Genomic DNA, 22,129 nt, shown 5'->3' on the forward strand with positions numbered 1-22,129 from the left:
AATTATAATCCTGGTCGCACTGATGACAACAATATATCTCCCCTTGATACCTCAAGGCCCAAGATATTCATGCAACAACAACATTATTCACATAAACAATGAACTCTCATGAAAACAATGTGTGTCACAAATCACGTAAAATCAAATCAGAACAAAGAATATGAGAGAAAACCCACTGGGAGAGAAATTACCTGGCCATGATTCATCAATAGAATTATTCCAGAAATTGTAAATACATATATTCTCGCATGAATATTTGTGGAAAGGACAGAACAAGATCAGATGTAACAAAACATGTCCTCTAACAAGTTGCTCTTCTTTCTTCCAGCTCCACATAATAGGAAAGTAAATGGTTAAGCGACTACAAAGCCATACAACTTAACAACAAATGCAGGCCACAAAATAACGCAACCTAGAAGGAAGCCCATGATAACATTCCCCCTTAAATTCCCTTAATTCCTAACAAGCATACACAGAACACTTTTTCCAGTCAATTTTTGGTGACAGATAAAGAAAAAAAAAAATCAGAAGCTCAAGTTAAGTAAATTAAGCTACTTAACCCCTCTTAACAACTTGAAAAATCTAATCTGGGAGTACAAACATTCGGTGACAAAATAAAAATAATTTTAGAAATAATTTTTTTCAGTACTTGCTTTGAAGAGTTTTGTTATTAGTATGAGAATGAGCTTTTAGTAATTTCCCCCAGCTGAATAGTGTAAACAGTGCTACATGAATATGTGATTTGCTGCCAGGTAAGTATATGATTTCCTATATAGAAAGAAAGCCTCAAGAGTCTCCTTGCATCATTTCCATGCTCTCAAATACAATTCAGTCGCCTCACACTACTTTCAATAAATGGAGTTTAAGAACAGGATAAATGGTCAAAGAAAGGTTTCATAAATGGTCTAGGTAACATGCTCTAGTTATGCATTCCCCCTACATGTGCTCCCAAATCTGAATTTAAACATCCTGGCTCCAATTAATTTCAATATTTCTTTCTCTCCAAATTTATGAAAGGTAGTAAGCAACAATAAATTATTATCGCTTTATCTAAAAGAGCCTGGAAAAATTATGCATTCAGTTATTCCCCAACAGCTTCCCTCTTCTGGTCTAAAACTCCATCTATTTAACAATTCCTCATAAATATGACTTTCTAAATTTCTTTTGATTGTTGACTGGGTATTCCTGCTAATTTTCTTTCTTTCTGGAAAGTGCAGTCATCAAAACTACAGAGAGTCCTTAAGGTGGATGGATCACTGCTGCAGAAAGATGTAGGAAAATTACATCTCATTTCTGTAATACTAAATATCATCTGAATGTCTCCCAATAGCTAATTTTCTTTTAATATTCATTTCTAAGTAGAGAGTAACAACACAGCAAGACAAGCCCCTTATGGATGTAAACTTAGCGTGCTCTCAAACCAAGACAGAAGAATAACTTTACTACACTGTAAGCACATTTTCAGCCAGCTGTGTAACCTTATGAAAAAATCAGGAAACACTCCTCTTTCTACATCCCTTGGTAGATCATTTCACCTTGCCTAAAAATGAAGCTGTTTTCTTCTCTATGGTCTGTTCCTTATCTACTTCAAGAGTTAAACACTATGGAAGAAGTAATCAACAGTACATTAATATCTTTCATATCATATTCAGATACCAGACAGAAAAAATCCAAATGTTTCTAAGCAACTATAAATAAAAATTAGTAGACCAATCCCAAATCACACTGGTACTCCCAAACTGCGTTTTCTATTGTTTTTCACATAGTTTTACATTGCTGCTATTTCATTTTGAATTGACAGTTAGGTCACTTAGTAGGGTGACAATGGTACATATTTTTTTTCCTTCTTGAAAATGACAACATCTGCTCTTCAGTAAGGAGGATATTTTAATGAATTTTGTGGTGAGGATCAGCCTACAGAGTCTTCTAAATTTGAGATTAAAACTTGATCTCCCCATCAGAGATGTTAATTCTCATCTCCAAGCAATTTTCTTTAGCCTTTAGTTTCAAGATCTTCTTCAATAAATACTGAAGCAAATTACTCATTTTATTCCAAAGATATCCCCAGATCATTACTTCAATTCCAGCCTCTCTGCCCAGTTCCTCTTGACCTATTTCTTTACATCAACATTTACCTTTTTCTTCTATTCAGTTACAGTATCCAACAGTTTAACTTTTGTCAAGTTGCACCTTATTCCTATACCTCCTGACTTATCAGACATACTGAAAATATCAGCAAACAAAACAAAAGTGATTTTATTTATTTATTTATTTTTGGAGCCCAGGAAACTGTCCTCTGAAACCACCAATTTTAAATCCATCAAACCCTTAACAGAACACAAATAACCTTTTATTCTTTACAAATACAGAATTCCAGTTATCATCAATAATTATTAATACTTATTTTACAAAGAAAATCGCTATTTTACTTTTCTGCAAACCTAAAGCCAAACTATTGTTCTACAAATAAAATGTAGAGCTCTTAAGTAAGCTTAATGAAACAACAGTGAGTCAGGTAGTTCTGAGTCTTCTCCATGTTCGCAAATCTACTTATCTACTTTTCAGAGCTATTCAGTCTATGATAATGTTACTTCCTAGATTAATATCTGTCAGAAAAAATATTCATATTCCAGTTGCAGATGGAACAAAATAAAAATCATAGTTTTTCTTTTATACAGCATTGATGCATCTAAATGTATAACCTCAGACTTCCAACTGTACTCTTCTAAAGAGCACAAATGTACTCTTCCAAAGTGGAAGAAACATTAGTAAACAGCTTACAGGAACAAACACCAAGCAAACACACACACCAAGAAACCCCCCACCAAAAAAAAAAAAAAAAAAAAAAAGAAAAGAAAAGAAAAAAAAGCCACAACAACCCCAAAATGAAAGGAACCTGAGCATTCACACGTCACCATGTATTTAAAAAATAAAAATAAAAAAATCACAGGGACTGACTTCAACCTAAGCGCTGAATGCAATCTACATTTTTACCAAACTGGGCACTCTGCATGGTACAGCACTTCCAAAACACTAGTCCACAGATTACAGGCACCTCCTAAAGTACAAATGACTACAGTGCAAAGCTGCTCATGAACAACATGAAATGAATTGTAATCACCTACACTCAGGATACCAACATCAGGGACAGCAACTCCCCTTCCTTATTTCTGGATGGACGACATAGTAACGTACTATTTTATCAAACTACTTTGATCTTTCCCCATGGATAACTGCGCTCCAGTCGGATTGACTGTACACAGTCCACATCCCTGACCTATCACAAAAGAAAAGAACCAAAAATGCTAACAAGCTTTCTCATGAGTCATACATGACAATCCCGAGAAAAAGCCTCATGGCAAAATGATTTATGAAAGAGTAACTTTTAACAAAAACGAGCAGAACTGAGAGGTGAATATTACGCACCACTTGCATGTCCATGCAAGAAACAGAAGAGGGAGGTAGAAGAGGGATGCTGTCCCAGTTCATATCTACAATGTGTAGTGAAGCAAAAGTCATCTTTCTAAAATGGAAAACGTGTCAAATGACAGTTAGGAACAATTAACTTGTGGTAGAATCATTTTCCCAATGAGCTTATTACAAATCATATAATACAGACATCCTCGTATTGACATACAAATGGCTCCTACAGGCTACTAGAGCCAGTAATGCATATTCTCTCTTTCTCTGTGCAGTTTATAAATCTGTTTCTCTCCACTACTGTATTAAATGTTGATGTTGCATTCTGGTAATGCATTAGCTGTCAAGGAAAGGAAGCAGACCTCATCACAGTTTGTTCAGGTCAAACACTTTACTCAGACAGTACACCTGCAAATTGCCTGCTTGTCCCTAAAATGTTAATCACATTTGTAACAGAACTCATGGATCAAATTTACGAAATGCAATACTGAACCTCCAGGTGTAAGCATAGGAAAAAAACCCGTTACTTACTTTTTAATTATTACGCTTTCTTTGTTAAGTTTTAATCGCTGTGACTCCTGTTCCTGAAAGAATGTACCTCCAACTTGTTCTCTTAGCAGTATCTCTGAAGACACAACTTCTATTGTGTAGGAGGTGTGAAATTAAAGATGGAATAGACTCAGTCTTATCCAATTCATTCATTTTCATAGATATCCAAAGACAGACAATTCCCATCAGAGAAGAAGGTGAATTTGGGGATCCAGATAGTCAAGCTACTGTGAACAAACATACATCTTTTCTCCTTTGTTTGCCCACAAGGCCTGGTAAGCAAAGCTGGTGCACAGAGATGCAACAAACAGGAATCCAATCCACAGGCACCTCTTGAGTGAAGGTAAACAGAGCAATGACTGTACCTGTGCTCTGAACTCCCAGGCAACTCAGCTACCGAATTAAGGACTTGAGTTCCTGCTTTCCTCTAAGTGTGTGAAAATACGCTCCATTGTTTAAGGATTTAGAGTGTCAATCCCTTCCAGAGAAGTCAAAAGCTAAGCATATTTGCAGAACAGGTTTGTTACAGAGACATAAAAGTAAACATAATGCAGATGTACTAAATAATACAGAAAGATAAAAGTAACAGCAAGAGAAAACTGACAACTGGGAAGCCATGAAGCTTCGGAATCCAATAGTGGCAGATGATTAAACAGGTTATGCAAAAATCAAATTATTTTAGTAAAAATTTTAGGTCCAGTTAAAAACAGAAGGGAGTATTTTTCCACAGGCTTGAAAACAACTAAGGAGAAAGCAAATCTGCAGCACAGAGAAATCAAACAAATGACAGCAGGAATTTCTTTCACTATTTTGACACTGAAGTCAATGTCTTGCCCTAACTCCACTCCATAGACACCATTCTTCTCATCTCAGTCTTCCAAGCAAGGCAGATTTTCAAGTTAGGAGACCAAGTTAGAACATTTCTTCTGTCATATTTTCAAGCCAGTATGTTTTAATAAAATTTACCAGAAGATAATTACACTAACAGCCACTAACAACCTTTACTGCTAAGTAGAAAGAACCTTAACAATAGGCTTAAGTCAAACTGTTAAGACTTTTCTGCAGTTCCATAATCAATAGATTCTACATCTGGATATTAAGAAGCAAAGGTTTCTTCTTTCTTTTCCCTTTGCCTTTTTTTTTTTTTTTAATAGAGAATAATCTCTTCTTGCAAGCAAAATGTTATTAACTGCAATTAAGAGAAAGAACCAAGCCTCATATAACCTGACAGCATTATGTTCTACTAATTTCTAATGAACAAGAGTAGTATTTATATTAGAAACCATAGAGAGCTTTCATATATTTTAGTCAACAACATCCTATTAGAACAACATTTCCAGTATCATTACACAAATTACACATTGAACATCAATATAATCTTTTCCATTATGTCTGCCTGACAATTAATACTTCTCTAGACTTCATGATATATGAATATTGTGGTGGTATACATAGAATATTACATTTTCTTAAGAGGCAAGCAAATGAATCAACATTTAAAGTATATAACAACATGAAATATTTTGAACTTACCTTCTTTTTTTGTGTTTTGTTTCTGCCTCCCAACCAATCATCCATCTGTTCCTCAATCTCTTCAATTGAAGCTCCATGATCATAAGATGGTACATATGCACTTGACTTCAGAACTGTGTATACAGGGAACTCTGGTTTTGGTTTCTTGACTTTAGGTTTCTTTTCCTCTATAAAAAAGTAAAAAAAAGAAGAAAAAATAATGCTACTAATACTGCAGAGAAGTATAATTCAGAAGCAGGCTTACTTCCTCAACTCTTAATCTTATATTAAAATTTCCACTAAAGAAGGGGCTTCAATTTCTTTTTGAAGAGAGAATTCAGAGTTTCGCACAGTAATTTTATTTTTATGAAAAGTAAATAGCAATGCACCTACTTAGCTCCTCCTCTATCTGAACTATGCCTTAAAGAGGCAAATGAGGAGCCCCTCAAAAACACAGTTAGGTCTCGTCACTGCTGGCAATTTAGATTAGTTCAGGCAAAAGCATAGGGAGTTGTTAAAAGATTTTGAAAGTCCAGCTGGCTTCAAAGAAACCGGCAAAGGTAGAAAGGTGAATTTTAGACAATCTTGTATTGCTGTATGGTCAGCTGTGCTGCATAAAAGCTTCTGAGTAAATAGATAGCTTCTCTGTTCTCAGATTTCTGTAACTACAAATAGCTCTGTTCTAGCACTTAAGATTAAGGAAAATTTAAATGTTGGGCCTAATTTCTCAATCTGATCACTGTTTTCTGCTCTTTCTGTTGTTCAAATGGTATTAAACGTGAGCAGCAAACTTATGGGACAGGAAGGAGGGACAACAACAACAACCTAAACCCCAGCAACTGAAGACTTATCTATACGTCATCTATACAGGAAGATCTCAAAAGAAAGATTTAAGATTGATTGAAAATTCCCAGAACTTTAGGGAAGACAAGAGGATGACGATCAGAAAATCTTGAACACTCAGAAAGCACCCAGAAACCTGAGGTATACCAAGTGGGACTCCTGGTTTTTCCTCATAGTTTTAAAAATATGCTGTATTCACAGTAACTGGATGCTCCTAAGGATCCTACTAAAGCGAGAGCTGATCTAATGGCTGACTGCAGCCCAAAGAGGAACGTTCTACTCCGCCTCCACCTTTCCACTCTCCACTGTGTGCTTATGTGCTCTTCTCTCTTCTATTTGTGCTTTGACAGTCATGCAACCACTTAGCAAACATTCAATTCACTAATCTAGTAGAAAATTACTCCTTTGTACTCAAACGAAAAGACAGAATTCAAGTCTTTTAAAGGTTGTGGGCAAGGAAAAGGAGAACCAACACTTCTCAGCAGCAGTGGGCTGTCAGATCAGCTCCTCTGCCTGTGCAGTCATGCCATAATACTTCTCTGAGCACCAGAGAAGAAACATCTGTTTTTCATTAAAACATTATTTTAAAAAAATAAAAATCCTAAAGAGGATAGAAGGACTGTTCCCTGCAGACTCTGATGCAGAATGCCTTCTCTTAAGGCTATATGTACAGGAACAGAACAATTAAAAGACTCAACGGACTTGACAAACTCCTAGGAACTGAATACTTCAGAAAAGCATAAATGGAGAGAGAACAGTTTCATAACAACTTTCAGAAGTCCAAAAAGACCAGGAAATCCAAACAAATGTTGAAAGCTAACAGAATGACTGAACAGGCTTTTAAACTTCTAAACATACATTGTTCAGAGACCTCTTTTAGTGAAAAATCTCTGACTTTGCTTGTAATGGTCAAATTACTCTCAATAAATGAAATATTAAACAAAGACTTGTATCTGTATGTTTTAAAGCATCCTTCTACAGGTATGCATAGCAAATATGATTAAATTACATATGATCCCCTAAATCCAACACAAAGCCCAAACACCTTAACCAGCATTTCTCTTATTGCTGAGATGTTATTAAAGACAATACTGTTCCAAAATTATTCTTCTCTATTTCAAAAGGTAATTTTATGACCAAATCACATTTATTAACCATTATCTAATTTTTCTTGAAAGTTGCCATATGTAACAGCTTCTGTAGTCAGAGTGAAGATTTGCAAGGATAAGTAACAATGGCTTCACCAGCTATTTACTGCAAACACATACACTGGGCAAAAATATTCTAAATGACAATTTCCACTATGGCATTTCAGTCCTGCAAAATAATCAAGCGCACTGCATGTGTTCACTTGGAATTATTTAACAATGGAGACACACTGAGACAGCTGTATTTTCCTGTATCTTGCACCCCACCAGCTGTTTACTAACTTTCCATCTCAAAATATGCCATTAGAGCCTGAATGCATCTAACTAACATTTAAAAATTGCCTGCAAATAGGTCATCTAGACTCTTTCTGTAGTTTTAGAACTAATTCTGTAACAGTATCTCCAGAAGGCACTGCACCCCACTTTCAGATGAGGTATCGAAGACATTGTCTAGGCTTTATTCTGCCAGTTAAGTGAGAGATGAAGACCTAACATAGATAAGACACCTTGCGGTTTGCTGACTATCAAAGGAACGAGAAATCCCACCTAGAGAACACGACTGTACAATCTCAAACAAGCACTCAACCAGAATTAAAAAAACTGTCTCTACTGTCTCCTGTGCACATACAAAAACATGAAGGAAGGAGCTCAGCATATCCCTTACATACCACGATGGCTGTTGTATTAAATTAAAAAAATAGAATTAAGTCACAGAACCTTTGACATAGGGCTCCCAATAACACGCTGAGAACAGCTTCACCTCAGAATTTTTGAAAGCCACTTCTTAGAATACAAAAGCACATAAAAGTTGTTTAACAGTAACTTCATAAAGGATTTTAGATAGCAGAAGTTCAGAAGTTATGTTCAGAGGTAATGATGCCTCAACTGAAGGCAGTCAAGTACTGATGTTCTTTCAGGTGGAGATGGAGAAAGCAATACAGATCACTATTTCTCCTGAACAACAGAAATCCTCTTTCCAGGTTATATTTTCATTGTCAGCAATTCAAACAGCAGTTCAAAAGACACTTCCAGCCTGACCTGGTGCTTTCCGCCGAAGGGAACAAGGATCAGGTTTTCCAAATAGTAGATGATGCCCAGACAGCTGAATCCTACATCTGCTAAAGCTTGACAGTCAGGCACAAAGCTGGTGCTGCTATCACCACCACAATCTGAAGCAAGGATGTGTTTGATGGTGCTGACAACTGCAGCTGCGATTCAGAGTTCTGAAACACAAGTCTTGTGTGACACTTAAGAGTCATCTTCTAATGGTGCTGGGTTTAGAATATGTGGCCATCTACTATAACAAAAGAGGCTTAAAAATGTATTTTTCTCCTCCAGTCTCAGATATTGTTGTAATATTGTTGCGTATAAACCTAACTGAAATGCAGGAAAAACATATAGAAAAAGATTTCACATGTTCTTCCCAGTTTAGTGCCAGCCTACTCGCTGTCCACTGGAGGCATGATCAGACCACTGTGCCCTATGCACACCAATACTCAGCAGACCTTATCTTTGACCCAAGTTACTGGTGCTCACACAACTAAATGCAGTGGAGAGAAACAGTCTTGGTGACACCAGAGCCTGCCTTCAAGCTCAGTTGAATAAATGCAAGAGCTTAATCTCGCTACTATTTTCTGGGAACATTAGGGATTCCATTTGCCAAATTACAGTGTAGTAACTTTTGTAGTTTATTAGATAGAAGAAAAACAGATAACAGCAGAAATGGATAATCGGAGACAGTAAGCACCATGGAAATTGTTTGATACCTACCAAAGTGCAAAGTGATCAGTATTTTACATGAGTTATGACTTCTACAGAGTTCTAGTCCTTCTGTAGCAGAAGAAATTTTATCATTTGCTGAATTTATACTGCCAGGATACTAATTTTTCTATGAGTATTTTCCACCTTTAGAACTATCAAGTTATTTCCCAGAAGATTAAATTTGATTGTGTATCTAACAACTTAGAGTTTAAAAAAAAAAAAAAAAAAAAAAAAAAAGAGAGAGATACAACTTGCCCTCTATGTTTGGAGAGCATTTAGGCACACCCATAACTGGATCCCTAGACTTTAACACGTAACAATTAGCTAACTCTCTTACCAGTACAGTACTTTACATTTCTAAAGGCCTCCAGAACTATTCCAGTAGTGGCTAAACATTTTACTAGTTTATGGTGCCATGATCCAGATTTTGAAGTTTGATGAATTACCTTCACATAAGCAATACTTTAACCTTCCTCATTAGTCCTTCCACCTTGTTACTACATTAAATTAATCAGTTGCAGAATTAATAGTATCTGGCTAACAGTTATTTGCTTTAAGATATATCAGCTGTCATTTTTAGAAGATAAGAACCAGGTAGCATTTTGGATCAAGAGCCATGTAATGAAATGGTGGTGCTTTTTCCATAATAAATATCAGAGGTCCTGCCAGCTGATACAAATGTAAAGAAAGAAGAGAATTTTTCACAGGAAAAAAAATGACCAAAACAAAAACAAGTGCTGAACTTCTGCAAAGAAAGTATAACACATCAAGCTGGAGCTCCCTCTCCCTGCCAGGCTTCAAAGATTAAAGCATGAACAAGAATTCACAGAAAATATGGTCAAAAAAGACAGTGATGTCTTGAAAATCACAGAATTAAAAAGGACAGACTGACTGGTATCTCATGCATTGATAAGCAAGAAATACAATCACATACAGAGGTAGATAGCAAACATCCTTTTGGCAAGTCAGTAAGATGCTGCACTGAGGTTTGCTTTTTTTCAATGTTGTTCACTTACCTATGTAAGTAGGAAAGATAAACAAAGCATTTACAGCATTAAAATTCATTTAAAACATGACAGAAAAAACCTCACTTCCATGTACAGCAACACAGTCAGATAGAAAACAAGAGACCCAGAAGTCTGGAAAAGTAAGGTTTTGACAGTCCATTGAAAAAATGGAGCAAATGATATTCAATATTAACGCAAATACGGGGCAAACACTCATATGCTTTAAAAAAACCCCAAACACTTCTGTACTCATAACAAAGCCAATGGGATTATATGAATGCATCACAAGTTGGAAACAGATATATACGTTTGCTATAATGAGACCTAGAAGCAGGGGGTTTTTTGAATAAACTGACTAGAAACATACTCAGTGATGCATATATCCTCAACTACAAAAATCTCCTCACATGCTGTAGGGTTTGATGTCTTTCATTTTTTTCTCTGAGTATCTACCCACTCCAAAACTTCCTCTTACCCCATAATCCCTCATGCCCACAATATGAAAGAGTTAGAAATAAACCTTCCATACCTGAAAGCTAATTTGCCTTCCAACAAACACATAATGAAACACACACACCTCTTTCAAATGAACCTTGTGACACTGTATATTAGTGCAATATTTTTCACAAAATCTGAAGGAAGTTTTGCAGGGGGAAGCATATATAGCCTAGTTGAAACAACTGGAAAAAACACATGAGCTTGCAAGTTCCCACTCCTTCCAGAAGGCCTGCCAAAACAATCAGTGAAACAGATGATACTTAGTTTGCCATAATTAGGCTTCAGAAGTAACAATTAAGTGATCAGAACTTTCATACCCATGCTGACCAAAAAAAGCATGCAATATATGAATTTTCTCCAAACATGCCTGTCAGCAAATCATCAGTTCATTTTGGCAGGGATCAATGCTAAACACAGTTTCTAAGATATTTATCAACTATTTGGAAGTAAACGTAAAGACACCTTCAGTATAGTGCTAGACTACATAAGAATTGGGTCAAAATGGTTTGTAGTGAAGAGGAAAGTACAGGAACAAGTAGGAACATGGACTCGCTGGCAGTCTGGGACCAATAAAATCAAAAGCATTTTTGAGAATTACTTGGTTAAGCAACTTATGCCACATCTGCACTGTGTGACAGGAACCTTTGATGTAAGTTATGGTGAACAAATGATCTGAAATGAGCTGTGAGTGCAATGGGAACTAAGGTAACCTATGATTCTGTTAAACAGAACAGCAATTATAGAAGAAACATGATTTTATAATCAGAAGATGACAAACATTAGAACACTATACACAAACCCAGTGTCCAACACTTACAGCTACATTGGAAAACTAGAGTACAGAAAATCCAGAGGCTAAAGAAATGCTTTACAAAAAGAAAACCTCCAGCTAAATAAAACTTCTTTTTTTTTAAGCACAGAAAAATGCTAATAATGAACAACTGAAAGCTACAGCTACAGAAAGCCATCTTGAAATTAAGTTATAACTATACAACAGTAAAATTAACTGTCTGAACAAACCATGAAAACCAGAAGGCACCTCAAGGTTTTCTGATCAATATTCTCTCTTGCATAAAAAGATGCGAAAGTGCATCACTGGTACAAGTCAAACCAGACAAGCCACGAGAATCACTATTTTCCACTGATGTCTTCTACCCCTAAGTTTCATGAAACAATACAAAAAGCTACTCAAGCAACATGCTATATTCCACACTGTCTGGAAAGGGAGAGCCACCAAGCCTAACAAAACAATCAAATGTATTGAAGGTTTCACTACTGCTCTGGATTTTTCACCACAGGCACTTAGCTAAGACACGTCTTACTATAAGGCCTTTTACAGAGATAGAAATACCACTATAGATATCATCATAAAACCCCAATACAGAAAGCCGGCTTGGAATGCAGCCATGGGGCTGGTAACTTTGTATTTCAGTTAAACCCTGAATGATGGGGGTGAGAAAATAATCAAAACAACTAAGTACCTTTCAACATGGTTTATAAATAGAAACAAAACAGTTGCTTGCCATGGACTGTTCCAGACACCTTGTGCATCAGGGCAAGAAGTCTGGATATACAATGCAAATATGTTCGGTAACTGGGATGCCAGTGAAGAGTTCACTTGCAATAGGTGCTACTTCTTTCAAAAGGCATATTTTAAATATAAATTTAAGTGTTCATATGGAAGGTCAGGAAAAACAAACATAAGAACAGAAAGTAAGAGAACTACCAAGGCTAAGTATAAAGAATGAGAAATAGATGCATTTTCCCCCACAATGGATGTGGTTGAAAGAAGTATTCCATGCAAGAAAAGGAACAGTAGAACTGCTAGAATTTGTCTTGGTAACTACTCAAACCTGGCAATTTAAGTTTCAAAACTGGTAGTCATCTGTCCTGACAATGTATACCTAAGTTATCTCAGTCTAATGGCTACTCAGTTCAGCTAATAAATGTTCTTTTTTACATCCTATGACTATGAAGAACAGGGCTATTTATTGTTACAGAATCATTCTCTAATGCAGGAATTACATGCATGTGTGACACTACGGGACAGGCAGAAGTTAACAGAGCATTTATTAATTGAAGTACTTTCAAGGGCATTAGAAAATATACAGCAAACCGTTTCTATTTTTCTACATAAAGCACTCCAGTCTCTGTAATTCCATACAAAACCACATTTCCTAAAAACATAAGGTCTGTATTGTAAGTCGCTACGTTTTTTGTAAGGTAAAGTTGTACAGTTGCTATATTTTACTAAGATAGTAATGACAGTTTTGAATGGCTTGAGAAGTTATAAGAACCACTGCAAAACTGCCAGAAAATTAAATCAAAATTGTGCGTAATATTGACTCACCAAGAAAGTGCTTTTTCACACTTCTTACCAAATATAGCACTTTAATGACATCTCAATACTGTCCTCTCTTTCCTACTTCACAAATTATATTTTCCTCCTCCAGTACCCTTCTCTGGTTTAATTCAAGCCACCTACAGAATATTGTGCTATTTCAGCAGGAAAACAGATAGACGTGGGGGTAAACTAGCAATTAGGTCATGAAAAAACAAGCACTGTAAACCAGCTATTGCTAATCTGCATGAGATACATTTACTCAATTAGATAGATGGAACTGTTATTAAGAACTCACATTCCACGGATGGTTTCTAAACTTAAGAAGGGGACAAACAAAATGCACATTTGGTGATTTACAACCTTTCTATGCTAATTGTGAAGTGACAGCGCAGAAGAACAATATAATGAAATAAACACATTCAAGAGATGCTTTGCATGCAAGCTTCAGGAAAAAAATTATACTTCTTTTTGTCTACACTAACATAGATGCATGTCTTGTTCTTCTCTTGAGAGCCTTATTTCTTTTAAAGAAAGTTAACCGACAGCTCATTCTGCTGTCCAGCCATAGCACTGCTATGGCTGACCAAATTGAATCCGTGCCAGATTTCAGCCTCTGCTATTTCCAGGTGGTCACTTTCAATCCTGCCAGCAGGTCTGCCATGGGAGGGCAGGATGCCGGCCAGTGAGACTGATGAGCACACGAGTGACGTTGGGTCAGCTGGCAGACATGGGGCCACACACCAGGTTGCAGCTGGGAGCATGACAGGGTACAAGGTGGTGCTCCTGTGAGGTGGGGGTGATCTGCAAGGGAGGTTGTGCCAAACCCACACCTCTCACCTGTGGGCACTGCTGCTGGAGATAACAAGAAAAAGTGACCCTCACATGACACCTGGCAGAGGAGAAATCCTGAAAAGTTCACATGCGGTCTTTCAGTGAAACACACTACATGTACATTACAATTTTAATGACTTTACACTTTCATTTGCAATTCTGTTTTAAAAAAATAGTCCTTTTAAAACAGTAGTTCACAGATTTCAGTGAAGAATGAATGCCAGCTATTCTGAACAAAGGCAATACGTTACTATCTGACAATTTAACAAGTTTTTAATAACCCGAGTCAAGACCCTTTTCAAGGGCCCATTTTGTGGTAGGTATCTCAAACATAATGGCAGGCCTCCCTAACAAGTATTAAATGCACTATTTTGCTAGATTTGGCCTGGGTCCATGATGCTCACTGAGGTGCTGAATGTTATCCATTTTCTCAAAACAGACTCAGCTACAGATGAGTTAGAAATTATCACCGAAACTGGATGTCTTTGCTGATTTTACAAAATTAAGCTATTTTGTAAATGTAAATAACGCAGCTGTATTTTAAGTGTCTAAAGGTTTACGCATACTCAAAGCTAGTAAATTATTATAGGCCACTCAATGCACTTGTCAGAATAAAGGAACTTAAAAGCATGCACTTAAGTATAGTAAATAAAGCAAGCGCACACATATAAACACAGACAAAAAACTTTTAAAATTGTCTTCAGAAGAGGGTAGGTTTAACAATTGGCAAAAGCAAATAAGTGAAAGAAAAAAATTAAAAGTCACCTATAATTATTCTGAATGCTTTATGAAGGGAAATGCTAATTGCCTTCTCTGGTCTTTTGTAAGAATGTAAAGACTTTAAGGCACTTATTTCAATAACAGCATGAATCTATCTCTGAAGGCTACATCCATGCATTTGGAAATTGAAATTATGTTCAATTTATATAATAAAAATTTACTCAATATGCACAAAACTATTAAACATATTATTTAAAACAAATATTTATAGACAAAGAGAATACAAGAATGCTCAAAATACAAGAGGTCACTTCTAGAAATGTATACTTTGAGATCTATACATTTGAGATTTCCCTCTCCTGTAAAGCAACATTTCTAGCAAAGTATGCTTTGGTTGCTACCAGCAGCCTACTGCAAAATTAGTCACAAAATTAAGAGCTTATTTCAATTCAACAGCAGTACAGAAATATACAAAGCACATATTTAGAAGATCATAAAAATGTTTGCTCACATACATCCTGTGTAGTAGGCAAATCATATTACATCTTTGTTTATTAAGACAGTGGTAAAAACTCACTCTGAAGTGTTTCAAGTTCAGCCTTAGCCAGGGCATCTTCTTTCGCCTTCATTTTTGTTTCTTTATATTCTACATATAATTGTCTGGCATCCTTTAAGAAAATGTTGCAATGGCATTAGCATCCTTATACAAACAAGTTATTGCAATGGCTCTGTTTTAAGTTCTCAATTAACCTCACAAAAAAATTAAGGTTCATTCATTTCCTTGAGTTACAGATATTTTCAGTATAGAAAGTACTTGTTTAGAATGTAGAACTTTCGTGTAATAAAGGTTCAAATGTAATAGTGTTGATATTATAGACTATGATGCTCACAGAGAACCTGAAAAGCAAAACGGTTAGAAAAACATTTCGGATCACTGCCTACAGCTTTGCTCCCATTAGCAATTGGAAGTTCAAGGAAAACAAGAAGTTTTTAATTAGTGTGTACAGGGGCATACAAAAGCAATTGCTAGGCAGCAGTTGTCTTATAGTGAACTCATTACGGTAACACTAACTGCTTGTTCCAAAATCCAACTTGTTCCACCCTCTCTCCCCCTTTTTTTAAACGAACTACTACATGGCTATTCAAGTGTTGAAATTATGCAAGTTTTTTCTGCAAAGTTTAGATTCTAATCTGAAATCTATTTGACAAATTTACACATAAAACTAGAAGTCCTGTCAAAAATCTCACAATAAGTTACACATTTCCAGTCTCAGATGAATTACTAATTACAGATTTGCATTGCAAGCTTCCCAATACTAACAACCAGATTGCTGAAGTAAGAGGTAGGGAGAGTTTTCTTACTCTCACTTACCATTGTAAGAGATTTCTATATGCATTTTGAAACAAAGCAATGAATCTAAAATAGAAATGCTGAAATACACAAATTATTACTTATAATTTCCAAACATACAGAACATCTATTATATTAAATCAAAATTAATTATAGTATTAGATAAACCTAACTTTAGTTCTTTATAGCCAAAAATAATTGTATTGCTGTCATTATATTAATAGTCTGACTTTTTACACACAAAGGGTTATATAAATTTTAATATAGAATATATTGTAAAATATCAGTAAATATTTTTATAATTTCAACTATAATCCTATAAATTTGAACAAAATTTGGTGTCATTACATAAGAAATAAGACATAAGACATCTTCATACATTTTGAAAATAAAAATGCAGGTAAGCAGTCGTTATTGCTGCATCTAGCGGTAGAAGTCATCCAAAAACATTGCTTCCTGCAAAGATATTACAACACAAGTTGCTCTTTGCATTATTCTGGCATCTGCCCCTTCAAATACACTTGCAGGAGGTGGGACAACACCAGGCTGAGTCATAACCCGGTTCTGAGCACAACTTTGTAAGGTTTTGGAAACATCTCACTGATACAGACCAGCACGCCTGAAGAACAACTTCCTCTCTATTTGTCTTTATATTTGGGTACAGGAAGTTCCATTTATCTGACAGGTTTATGTAGGAGATCACTGAGCACAGATGAAATTTTAAAGGCTTTACATAATTTTTGCTGCTGGAACGTAGTCGATGAGAGCATCACACGTGCTTAGGGTTTTGGTTTTGGAGATGGAGAAGGCAGTGGTTTGGGTGGCTTTACTACAAATGGGGCGAAAAACCATGTGTAGGAACAGGAGGACAACCATTAACAGCAGATATGAGGGTTTTGAGGAAACATATTCTGTGTCTATGTTATAACATTGAATGACAAAATCAGGATCGGCACTGGTTTTCAGTTTACCTGAAATATGAATTCCCTACCATATACGGAAACTTTCCTTGCACTCTCCAGATGTGGACTATTTGCATCATTAAGAAACAGAAACAGCCATCACTGTAATGGTTAACTCCTGCTCTAAGTTTGAAGCATTTGGGTTGTGTGGCATATACAGGACTCAGACATACTGATATCCAAAAAATGCTTTTGTTTAAGGCTATGATTTCAAAATGGCTACAATTAACCGCCATTTAAATTTAACCCATTTGACACTGAAAGCCAATATTTGATGCTAAATTCTGGTGTAAAATCCATTATTGCTTGTGGGATCTCCAGACAGCAGGCACTAGGGGGTAACTGTCAATCTCTCCAGCATGTCAATCACTGAACAATTGGAAATGTGGCTCAGATGAAAATGAGACACAATAGCTGAACAACAAAGAAAACTAGTCAGAAGCACATAAATGAAATTTAGCAGTATTCTTGCTTTATAGATATAAAATGTATTACCAGTGCAAAAGGAGTAATATCCAGGTAACAAAGGCAACATTAGTCTTTTATCTCATTAATCACAGTTTATTATGGCTGATACCATAATCACTAAAAAAGGAGAAACCGCACATTTTGAAGCACAGATAAAAACATATACATATAAAGCAAAGAAAAAAAGAACCAAAAAAAATATAATCAAAATGGATTTTTAAGATTTAAAAATCAAATGCTTCCCACAAAAGCGTAAGAAATGGATCTACAGGTTGTAAAGAAAATATAAAAGACATTCCTGAGTAAAGATTTTAGCCACAGACACAAACTATGTGGTATTAGCCCTTATTCATCAAAATGAAAGAAAACACTGGAAAACAGTTTAAAATAGGAAGTTCTTTGAAAAAAGAACTTGTGCCTTAACATAAATAAGCACATTTCAGTTTACTCCTCATTAGTTTTCAATAACATCCATGTAAACAAGAATATTATTTTTCAAGCATATTCAGTTTTGGTAGTAAGAATATTTCAAAACAGATTTATGTTCAGATATTTTACTTTTCCAAAGTGATACATTTAAGCAGTCATTTTGCCTCAATATGAATATTTTAGGGCCTTAAAAACAATGGCAATATAGACACACCCTTTTTCGATCCAATCTAATGTTCTTTCCCAAGATTCATTAATGATTTTTCTTTTAGAGGATCTTTTCCCAAACAGCTAAAAGCATGTACAACACATCAGAATTTTATACCTGCTGTATTCTTTATCTTCCATAAGTAATAAACATAAGAAAAGCAACACTTTTGTCCTTCTGGGGGTAGAAGGGGACAGAGGAAAGAGACACACAAACACAAACCTCGCAACTACTCTAACTAAAAGCTCCAGCTTACCTAATCGAAAGTATTTTGTTCTCATTTGGAGGAATTTGATAAGTTTTCGAAAAATAATATCAACACATACATTACTTTCCTTCACCATCAGAGCAGTAATATGTATGTAGTTAACAAAAAAAAAAAAGCGCTAATATAAGCTCATTTATTATACAAAGATTTCAAATGGAATGAAAAATGAGTGCAGTATAAACGCAAAATTCTGCTATTAGTATTTCCAAATTACACTTCAAATGCCACGTATAGGAAGCTCCTGTGATGACCCTCATACTTCACCAAAAATTCCAAAGAGTATTGCAAAAGCAAAAACAATGGAAAAACACTTCATTAACATATTTTCAATATTTTAACCACAATTAAGAACTAAGAATTTTGAAAAATTATTGTTTCAGTTCCTCTTTACATCAGCGTCACCTCATGCCAATAAATTTGAGATTGCCAAGACAAAGCTGCACTTGAGTTATGCAGAAATACAGAAATTCTTGATACTGGACTTTTAAGGGATTTTTAATCTTTGTTTGGGGGCTTAGGTTGAGGTTTTTTTGTGAGGTTTTGAGGTTTTGTGTTTTATTTCCATTCATTTGTTTGTTGATTCTAAATCAACACATACAGTATTTATTCAAGCTGTACTAATTCCAGAACAAAAACCTTCAGTTCTGAGTAAGACTCAGCCACTATGGCCTCTCCTGGACTTCTGGATAGGGTGATGAGCTTATGTTGGTTTATTTGCTTTGTGGGTTTTTTTCCCCTCCAGTTAATTTTCCTGGCTTTCTGGCCTACCTCAGAAAGACTAGAGATGAGGAGAAGTAAAGCAAACATTGGAAACAACTTGCTGTATTGGCCATATATGAATCTTCATTACAGATTTTGTGATAGAATCAGCTTCATATTTTACTTCTCTGGGCGAGGGTCCAATGCAAACAAAATGCAGCACCTCAAAATCTACAGTTAATTGGAAACTTTCCCACAAGCATACTTAAAATCAATAATTTTCTTTGCATTAAGTGTTATTACATCAATCTGTAGACTTAAACAGAAATAACTGGATGAAGTTGTAGAACAATTTTTTTTCTCTTTTTGAGTACAGCGTTCTTGTACAGCTTGTACAAAAAACAAAAAAAAAGGAGTAGAATTAAAATTATCACAACATCTGACCTTCAATTTGTTATTTCTACACAACAAAAACGCCAGGCATTATACCACAGCAAAACCACTCTTTTGATGGGTCTATAAACTAGTCATACCAATGTGTTACAGTAAGAAACAATGTTTAAAGAAACGTTAAACATTATGATTTATATTTCTCTTTGGCATTTTTACATGTTTACTCAAAGGAAAACTAGTAAAGAAACACGGAATTTCCTTACTTCTTCCTTTATAATCACAAAAAAATGCTTTGACCTTGGAATAATACCAGGCATAGCCTGAAGCGTGGGCATCCCACACCCACACTAGTGAAACAACAGCAGCCAGAAGGCACAACCAAGGCTGATGCTGCAAGGCATCCTGGGACCCAGTGACATCCCTGCAGGCTCACACCCCAACAGAGCAGCCCCATTAACTGAGAGCCAGTGTCACCTCAGGCACATGAACTACTCGGGAGCTCCACTCCTCTAACGCGTGTGCTGGGATATGCAGATCGACAGCAAGTGCTTCGAAGGAGCTGAACAAAATTGGCTGCCACAGAACAACAGGCAATTAAAGGGAAACTTCTTCAATGTCTTACATTTACTTGAAACTCACTTTTACTATGCAGGAAAGCACATTTCACCTCCAGAGGTTCAGACAGTACCCGGCTAGACGCAAATTATTTTTGCTCACTTGCATACAACCAGAATACTTGTTTTACCATCCACTCTCCTCTGACCTGCTTCTAAGCTTCTAATTGACCTCAGGGTCAAGAGCTTCATCCCTACTTTGGTTCTTCAGCAGCTGTAAAATAGCAAGAAGCAGAGCAAATGGGCAATCACTTTTGCCACACAACCTGAAATTGCTGGCTCCCCACAACTGACATCAACACTGCTGCTGTACAGTAAGTCGAAACATGTCAAAACCCTGTAAAGCTGGGAATTAAGGAGATATTTAACCTTACTGACTTAAATAAATACCTTAAAAAAAAAAATCTTTTTAAAGGCATACATTATTAAGTGCAATAAATTGTATTTTAATCTCATACAATGATTTTATATAAAGTCATATGTGAAGACAAAAACAACCCACACAAATGTTTGCTGACCTAATCAAATCTTGCTTAGAAGCTAACTTTGCCAAAGGAGATGCCCTGCTGGCAAAGCCTCTCGAGTTTAATGACACATTGCCAATCCGTTTAAGGCCAAAGCTGAACCATTTCTAAACAGGTGTTGAAATGTAATCAAGGATTAAAAGAAAACCTGAGGAAAAAATGCCAAGAAATTAAACACCTCTGGGTCACTAGTTTGAATCTATTCCAGACTACTAAATCAGCTACAGTAATTACCATCTGGTAGTCTACATAAAAATAAATTACTGGCCTTTTTGTTTTAATTCACTTTGTGCTACACAAAGGTCTTTATAAACAACAGTTTCAATTGCAATTGAAGGCTTTGTTGATAATCTAACTAGGTTATACCCAGTGCAACCACGTACTGGGCTGCAACTGCCTTCTCATTACTGGTGAGGCACCAGAAGTTCTGCCCACTGTTCACTGCTCAGGTGTACAAGCTACATCTACATTATTATAGACAGAAAGTAACAGGAAACTTTATTTTCTTAAGAATCCGTTTCTGTCTGAAACAAAAATGCCTTCTGCTTCATTACACTGAGGACAACAGCAAGTTTATAATTTAACTAATAAAAACATCCCGTAGTGCTAACTGGCATTGGTGAGGTTTTGTTTCCTTTCTTCTTCATCTTTTATTTTTTTAAATATATAGCCTTCTTTCAGGTCATTCTCATGAAAATGTAAACGATAAATGACCTTAGAAAAATTTGCATTATTTTCCTATCTTTTTCTTGAGCCTACATTATAAGAATTAAACTTGGTAATAGTCAATGTAATTTACACTCCATTTAATATTTCTTTCACACCACAGATATTTGATTTATGATACATTTTATGTATTCTTTTCCCTTTGCTTCTTCAAACAAGCTTAAAGATGCTGTTTACACCCCCAAATTTAACTAAACTAAATGCATGGATACAAAAGCCTATATAGTCTCTCTCAAAATACAATTGTCAACAGTTTAAAAAAACCAATCAGTTTTTAGTTTCTCTCACCCTCCTCTCACCCATTTTTCTTCCCGTTTCTTGACATAAAATGCAGACCACGATAAAATGGCATAGGCCAGCACAAGGGCATACAAACAAAGCATTTTTCTTCAGTAAAGGCCCACCTTAATTATTTTAAGTGCCTCCTTCTGAAATCTGGCATTTTGAAGGAGGAAGGTAAGTAGGAGAAAGACACTCAACTGGATAAATGAGAGCCAGGCATGGGCAGAAGCTCAGCAACCTGAATCCTGAGACAGCAGTTGTAAATAGAATATTCACGTTAATTAATGGTAGGGGGGAGATGGATAGCAGGTAAAAGGAATCAATACAAGTGGCAAAAAGTTTAAATTGACCTCTGCTTATGGTTTTTGGTTTGTTCTGTTTTCTGTTGTTTGGTTGGTTTTGTGAATTTGGGGTTTGTTTTTTGTTTTGTTTTGGTTTTAATAAAGTTTTCTTTGAGGAAGAACTTGTGTACACAGGCAGGTGGTTTTGTTTTTCTCATGTGAAGAAGCAGTTCAGCTATTTCAATGACAGGGCTTCGAAAAACCTAGCGGCAGAAGCAACATTTAATTAAG

General features: G+C 35.9%; 1 protein-coding gene across 1 annotated transcript in view; it reads right to left on the bottom strand.

Annotated features, from left to right (window-relative positions):
• Window positions 1-22,129, bottom strand: part of DNAJC1 (DnaJ heat shock protein family (Hsp40) member C1) — a 103,477-nt gene that overhangs the window by 30,168 nt on the left and 51,180 nt on the right. Inside the window, exons 7-8 of the mRNA XM_065831081.2 lie at window positions 15,211-15,301; window positions 5,503-5,669 (exon numbers count right to left, since the gene is read on the bottom strand). Of these exons, the coding sequence (XP_065687153.1) occupies window positions 5,503-5,669; window positions 15,211-15,301 (258 nt within the window). The remainder of the gene's footprint in view (window positions 1-5,502; window positions 5,670-15,210; window positions 15,302-22,129) is intronic.

Source organism: Patagioenas fasciata, chromosome 2 (assembly GCF_037038585.1).
Source record: "Patagioenas fasciata isolate bPatFas1 chromosome 2, bPatFas1.hap1, whole genome shotgun sequence".
NCBI classification, from domain to species: Eukaryota; Metazoa; Chordata; class Aves; order Columbiformes; family Columbidae; genus Patagioenas; species Patagioenas fasciata.